Source organism: Macaca nemestrina, chromosome 4, assembly GCF_043159975.1.
Source record: "Macaca nemestrina isolate mMacNem1 chromosome 4, mMacNem.hap1, whole genome shotgun sequence".
Taxonomy (NCBI): domain Eukaryota; kingdom Metazoa; phylum Chordata; class Mammalia; order Primates; family Cercopithecidae; genus Macaca; species Macaca nemestrina.
This window is the reverse complement of record NC_092128.1, coordinates 156,293,904-156,300,561: the sequence shown is the minus strand read 5'-3', so window position 1 is coordinate 156,300,561 and position 6,658 is coordinate 156,293,904. Positions and strand designations below refer to the sequence as shown.

Here is a 6,658-nt window from a genome sequence, read left to right as displayed (position 1 = left end):
CCTTCCTTCCTGCCACAGGCTTCTGTCCCTGCTGTCCGCTCCCCTGGGACTCTCCCTGCACCCGGGATCTTCACCCTCACCCTCCTTGGCCTCTCTCGGTGACCCTGTCTACACACAGATGTGCTGTCCATGTGAGTGGAAGGAAGGATGAAGTCCACTCACAGGGATGAGGCTGTCTCCCGGGGGGGCGGCCCACCTCCAGGTCACACCACCCCATCCAACACAGCCGCCAGTCCAGCTCCAGGTGGGCCGCACCCAGCCCTTCACTCACTTCAGATGGCCCGAGAGACATGGATTCCACTGACCAGCCCCACTTCTCCCCTTATAAGTATCTAGTGGGTGCCCACGGAATGCCAGGCATTGGGCCAGGCTCAGAGATGAGTGAGTCCTCAGGAACAACGAGCTCAATGTCCTGAATTCACATAAAGGAAACTGAGGCTCAGAGAGGGCAGGGTGGGCCCAGGTAACAAGCCAGCGAGTGAAAGAAAGAAGGGGGGCCCAGGCCCTGCTCCCAGCCCACAGGCCTGGACTTGCTGCAGAGGCTGCTGGCCCAGGCAATCTGGGCACTGGGGAAGCAGCTGGCTTGGGGGACAGGGGGTGTGGCCTCCTCCCACACACTTACCTCCCTGACTAGGATCTTAGGCTGACATCCACCTCCCCTTATATTCCCTACTGGGGGCTGGGGGGCCAGAAGCTGCTGCTTGCAGAAGCCACGTTGTGCAAGCACCGCTGCCCTGGGTGTGGGTGACAGATGAGATGCACTCGCGTGCACACACATGCATGTGCACGCACATACAAACACACACGCACGCACACACACACACACACTCATGCACATGCACACACACACGCGCACACACACACACTCATGTACACACACACTCATGCACACGCACAAACACACACACGCACACACACGCACACGCCTGCACTCACACACCCCGTCGGCCCCAAGCAGGAAGGCGCCCCCCGCACACCAGCCCCTCTCTGCGCCCCCAGCGGGCCCGGAGTCCGGAGGGTTAAGGCGGGCGCGTCCCCCGGGCGGGGCCGGTGCCGGGAGCTCCACTGCCCTGGCGTCCCCTGGGTCCGGGCCGAGTCGCTCCCCGGGTCTCCCGCGGGGCCGCCTCCGCCTCCTCTTGCCGAGACTGGCGTGGGGCACGGGGTCGCCGCCCGGCGGGGAGCTCATCCGGCGGCGCAGACGCCCCGCGGCTCCAGGGAGGGACTTGGCCCGGGCCCCGGCCCCGGGCTCCTCCGGGGAGGAGCCGAGAGGCTGCAGCTGGCGGCGGCGGCGGCCCTGGGCGGGCGGGGGTCCCGGGAAGCGGCCAGGCCGGAGCCCCCCACTGGGCCGCAGCTGCTGGCCCGGCCGGAACCGAGCGCGCCCCCACCCGGCCTCCGCCGCTTCCCTCTGCAAACCGCGGGCCGGAGGCGCCCTCCCTCAGCGGGCCCGGAGCTGCAGCGGCGTCGCGGGGCGCGGCCGAGGGGAGGAGGAAGGAGAGCGCAGCGCAGCCGGCCCGGGCCCAGCAGTGACTCGCGGGGCGGCGGCTCCGCCAATCTGCGGGCGCTGACGCGGGGGGCGGCTCCGCGGCGCTCGATATCTGCCCGCCCGGGGCGCGGGGCGCCGAGAGGCTCGGCCAGGCGGGAGCTGCGCTCGGGGCGGACGCTGCACCTGCCCGGGACCCTGCCGGCCGCTCCGCGCCCACCCTTCCGCCCTTCGCCCTCCCAGCCCCGGTCTCCCGGGCGCGGCGTGAAGGCAGAGCCCGGCCCGGAGGAGCCGCCCCTTCCCCGCCCGCCCGGCGCCTGGAGCGGACCGCGCTGAGGATCGGGTCGCCTGCGGCCGCCGCCACCGCCCAGGCCCGTCGCGCCCCGGCCGGGATGGACCCGCGCGCCCGATGAGCCCCGCGCCGGCCGCTGCGAGCGCCGAGCCTCCCCCTGCTGCGGCCCCCGCCGCCCCCCGCGCGCCCGGCCCCGCGGACCAGGACCCCTGCGCTCCCCGGCTGAGGGCGCGGCCGCTCCGGAGAGGCCGAGCGGGGACGGCCCCGAGATGGCGCGGGGACCCAGCGCTTTGGCGGCGGGCGCCCTGCACGCGGTCTGGGCCCGGGCACAGCCCCGGAGCTGGTAGCCGCCCGGCGCCGATGGACCTTGACCCGCGAGGCGGCGCCGCGCTCGTGCCCAGCCGCAGCTAGAGGGGCGCGAGGGGAACGCGCTCCAGGCCCGGGCCGGCCGCGCGGCCATGAAAATGATCCTGGTGCGCCGGTTCCGCGTGCTCATCCTCATGGTCTTCCTGGTGGCCTGCGCGCTGCACATCGCCCTGGACCTGCTGCCCCGGCTGGAGCGGCGCGGCGCGCGGCCCTCGGGGGAGCCCGGCTGTTCGTGCGCGCAGCCCGCGGCCGAGGTGGCCGCGCCCGGCTGGGCCCAGGTTCGGGGCCGCCCCGGGGAGCCCCCAGCCGCCTCCTCCGCCGCCGCCGACGCGGGCTGGCCCAACAAGCACACGCTCCGCATCCTGCAGGACTTCAGCTCCGACCCCTCCTCCAACCTCTCGTCCCACTCGCTGGAGAAACTGCCGCCCGCGGCGGAGCCGGCCGAGCGCGCCTTGCGGGGGCGGGACCCCGGCGCCCGGAGACCCCACGACCCCGCGCACCGGCCGCTGCTGCGAGACCCCGGCCCGCGTCAGTCCGAGCCGCCGCCCGGCCCCGGCGGAGACACCTCGCTCCTGGCCAGGCTGTTCGAGCACCCGCTTTACCGGGTGGCGGTTCCGCCGCTCACGGAGGACGACGTCCTGTTCAATGTGAACAGCGACAGCAGGCTCAGCCCCAAAGCGGTGGAAAGCCCGGACTGGTGAGTGGGGGCTGGCAGGTGCCCACCACCAGCACGGGAGCCGTGAGCCCAAGGCACGGCGGAGAGAGGTTCAGGGGCCCCGAGAGGCCGCCCCCCAGGGAAGAGGCCAGGCAGGGAGTGTGGTGTGGGAGGAGGCAGCCGCCCAGCTCAGGGCACTGCCTTTGTCTCCAAAATAACCTTCTCCTTGGGAGGGGCTGCCGGGTGGTGGGAGCTGTGCCCCTGTGGCTGCTGGTGAGGAAGCCAGACCCTGCGCCCTTTAGAAGCGAGTCCTGGCCATCCGCTTGGGAAATGGGGGTCAGGCAATGAATGAATGGGTTGGTGAGGGAAGGAGAATGGCCTTTCCCAGGGAAGGGGCCAGGCTGCCGCTCGGCTTTCAGACACTTGGCGAGGGTGCTCTGGGTGGGCACCTTGGAGAAGGTCTGGATGTGCCTATTGAGTCTTTTAAACCCAGTGGCTGGGGCAGAATGATCAGAGGGGTTTGCTGGCAGCCATGAGGTGCAACAAAGGGGCCCACCCAACAAGGGCGGGGGTGTGCTGGCTGCAAAGAGAGGATGGCTGGATAAAGGGCGAGAAGCCACGCAGGGAACATCTCTTTAAACTGTCCTGGCTGAGTCCTTTCCCCACCCCCCAGCCCTTCCCTCCGCCACACAGATCAAAACAAGCAGATGCTACAACCCGAGGCAGTGGAACATTAACCACGGCAAGGCCGGATAAGTAACTCCCTGCAGAAGGTTACCCCAGCGGCAGAGGGGAGACCAGCCTCCCAAAAGATCTCACTGCAAATCCCTTCTCCCCTGAAGTGTGACCAGGCCCAGTGCCTTCTGTCTGAACACACTGGCTGTTTGGAAGCCTCTGAGCCCTGCCTGCTGGTCAGGTTCAAGGAAATGCTTGGAAATTTGAGAACCAGAGCAGCGGCCTGGGCTGTGGCTCTCGGCAGGGCAGGGAGAGACGGCCACCCAGAGCAGTGAGTGGCCAGGAAGTGGATCCTAGCCCCCCTCCCACGTCCACCGCAGGACAGAGCTTGGGCAGAAACCTTCTCCACTTTAGGTGAATTCGAGCTAGGACAAGTTCCACATTTCCCTCCAGCCCAGCAGGCAGACGGAGGGTCTGTCCTTCCTCCAGTACCGTCCCTTGACCCCAGAGATGTGAGGACAGGCTGCGTGGGCGGCGGGTCATCCATGGGAGCCTGGGCTGGAGAGAGTGCTGCCTCTTTCCTCTCTCCCCACCCAAACTGCTCTCATTAAAATCAAATTTAGCCTCTTGCATCATTCTGCCCCTGGTTGTTGGAACAAAAGCAGAGAGCCAGGGAAGGTTCCTGACAGACTGGGCGTGTCTGTGATTTTCATGCAGTCTGCAGTCAATGGTAGGTTCTCCCCTCTACTCCAAGGGAGAGCCAGCAGCCCCTGGTACCCCCAGCTGACATCATGGTGGGGCCATTTCGGTGACCCCGGGACAGACGTGGCGGGGACGGCAGGGCAGTGCTGACGTCCTGGGATTAGTCTTGCTGTAGTTATAGCTGTCTGTGGCATCTCCAGAGGGTGAATAAGAATTACAGGCCTTTCACCGTGTTATTAGCTGGCAGCAGAGCAGCCACAGAAGAAAGTGCAGACATTGCAGGGCCCTCTTTAAGCAGAGGCACCTTCCACAACATCTGCACTGACTTGAACCCAGAGTTAAAAACATTGGCGTCGGTGGCCTCTCCCCCGTCATCCGGCTCACGGGCCTGTTCCTTCTGTGCTGATGTTCATCCCCGCTGCTCCCTGCAGGCCGCATGTGGGTGCTGAAGGTGCAGAATTCCTCTCCACCGGGGAGGCAGCCGCGGACTCCTATCCCAACTGGCTCAAGTTCCACATTGGCATCAACCGGTACGAGCTGTACTCCAGACACAACCCAGCCATCGAGGCCCTGCTGCACGACCTCAGCTCCCAGAGGATCACCAGCGTGGGTAGGTGTCCTTGGGCGCACTTGAGGGCCATCTGTGTGCCGGCTGGGGCTGGCGTCAGGGCTGCTGGGGCAGGCTGTGCGTTAGAGAGGTCTGGGAGGCCGTTGTTCGTTGTTCGTTATGGCAGCATTAACCTCCTGCAGCGATCTGCACGGGAAGCGCGGAGGGACAGAAGGCTCACGTCTCGTGTGCTCTCACACCGGATGTGCCCCTGATCTGCTGCACGATGAGCTGGGAGATGCCTGGACAGCCTGTCCGCTGTGCTCTGCCTCCTCACCTGGGTGGTCCTTGGGGTGCCAACTGAACGACAGCGTCTTTCCCTCCTGGGGTAGAAGACTAGAGGGGCATCCTCGGCGGCGGTGACCCCTCCACTGAGATCGTGTGCGTGGGACTCTCCTGCTTTTCTGCACACGACCCTGGCTGGGTGGGGAGATAGCCTTGAGCCTGCTTCTTGTGGTTTTGAAGCCGTCCTTCGTCAGAGCTCAGCAAGGCGCTGTGCGGTTTCATACTGAGGAGACGTAGGCAGGGCTCAGGATGGAGGCCTGGGCCTCCCGGATGGAGGAGTTTGAAGGCAATGTCTCCAGGTAGTTTGGGATCTGCTGAATTGGACAAAAAAGGGCATCGGGTTGCTGATTTCAGGAAAATGTACCACTGCAGCTTCTGAGCGTGGAGGTTTGGTGCCGTTGTTCTCAGCTTGTAGGCAATTGTTTGTGAAGCTCCCGTTTGTCATCAGGGCTTGGAGAGGCAGTGAGGGCAGGGCTGAGGCCCTTTGGTGGGAGCGGCTGCTCCCCGGGGATTGCAGGGAGTGGGCCTGGGTGCACACAGTGGGCAGGTGCAGAGGCTGGGAGAGCCTGAAGGCAGGGCTTTCTTAGCGCTGTGTGATGAGGCCAGCCGTCCCCGCATTAGCTGCGTGTGTGTCTCAGAAACAGCCCTGGGGCTGAAAGGGTCCTGGCAGCCTGGGGTTCTGTCCAGTTGCTGACACAGGACTTAGGTGTCGCCTTTCAGGCTGGCAGGTGGGTTTTCCAGAGCCCTGCAGGGCTGTTCCTGACTGTCTCTGCCCGGTGCCGAGTTGTTTGCTGGGCATTCACCTGGTCATGGGAAGAGAACTTGCAGCTTTCTCCCCACTCCGTGATCAGCTCACCTCATAAGAGAGATCAGCTGGACAAGCTGGGGGTCCTCTTCCCTCCATGCCTGGGAGGAACCTGAACACCTCCCCCTCCCTCGAGGCCCCCCTCCTTGAAAACTCTGCCTTTCTCCTGCCCTGCAGGGGTCTGAGGGCTTCGAGCTGCGCTGGGGAGCAGTCCTGCAGACAGCCACAGCCGGAACGTCCCTTCTGCCCCCGAAAGTGAGCGTGGCCATTAAGGAACTATCCGATGCATTGATCAATGTGTGGGTCCATCCAGCAGATTTTACCGGCACCTCTTGCATGTCAGGCCCCGTTTCTGGGTGGTGGGGAGTTGAGGATGAGTTCAGCCTCAAGGAGATCCGCTGCCTCTGTGGACTGGACGGCCTCCGGAAGAGACGCACACGCAGTGCCCGGTCCTGAGAAGGAACGAGCACTTCAGAGCCACGCACGCCAGGCAGGGCGTGTGGAGAGGAGGGGGCTCCACTGGGAGGGGCTGAGGACCTTCCACGGGGTCCGTCAGGCAGCTCACCTTCCAGGTGGGGTCCGTCGTGGCAGGAAGAGGAATGTGAGAGCATTGCACACCAGCCAGGGCGTTCGGGAGGCGCAGCACTCACATTTGGAAGCCTCCCATGCCGCTGTCCGTGTGAGCCTCTCTCCAGCTCATTTTCCCCGTCTGTCCAGCGGGGTCTCCCCACGTAGGATCGATGCAAGGATAGGATGAGATGGTGCATGTGAGCAAGCTTGTAAAACATTAA

At 65.3% G+C, this 6,658-nt stretch overlaps 1 protein-coding gene across 1 annotated transcript in view; it reads left to right on the top strand.

Moving 5' to 3' along the window:
- The first annotated feature begins 2,066 nt into the window (after nucleotides 1-2,066).
- Nucleotides 2,067-6,658, top strand: part of LOC105483434 (FAM20C golgi associated secretory pathway kinase) — a 67,910-nt gene continuing 63,318 nt past the window's right edge. The window contains exons 1-2 of the mRNA XM_011744344.3: nucleotides 2,067-2,835; nucleotides 4,602-4,780. Of these exons, the coding sequence (XP_011742646.2) occupies nucleotides 2,231-2,835; nucleotides 4,602-4,780 (784 nt within the window). The 5' untranslated portion in view covers nucleotides 2,067-2,230. The remainder of the gene's footprint in view (nucleotides 2,836-4,601; nucleotides 4,781-6,658) is intronic.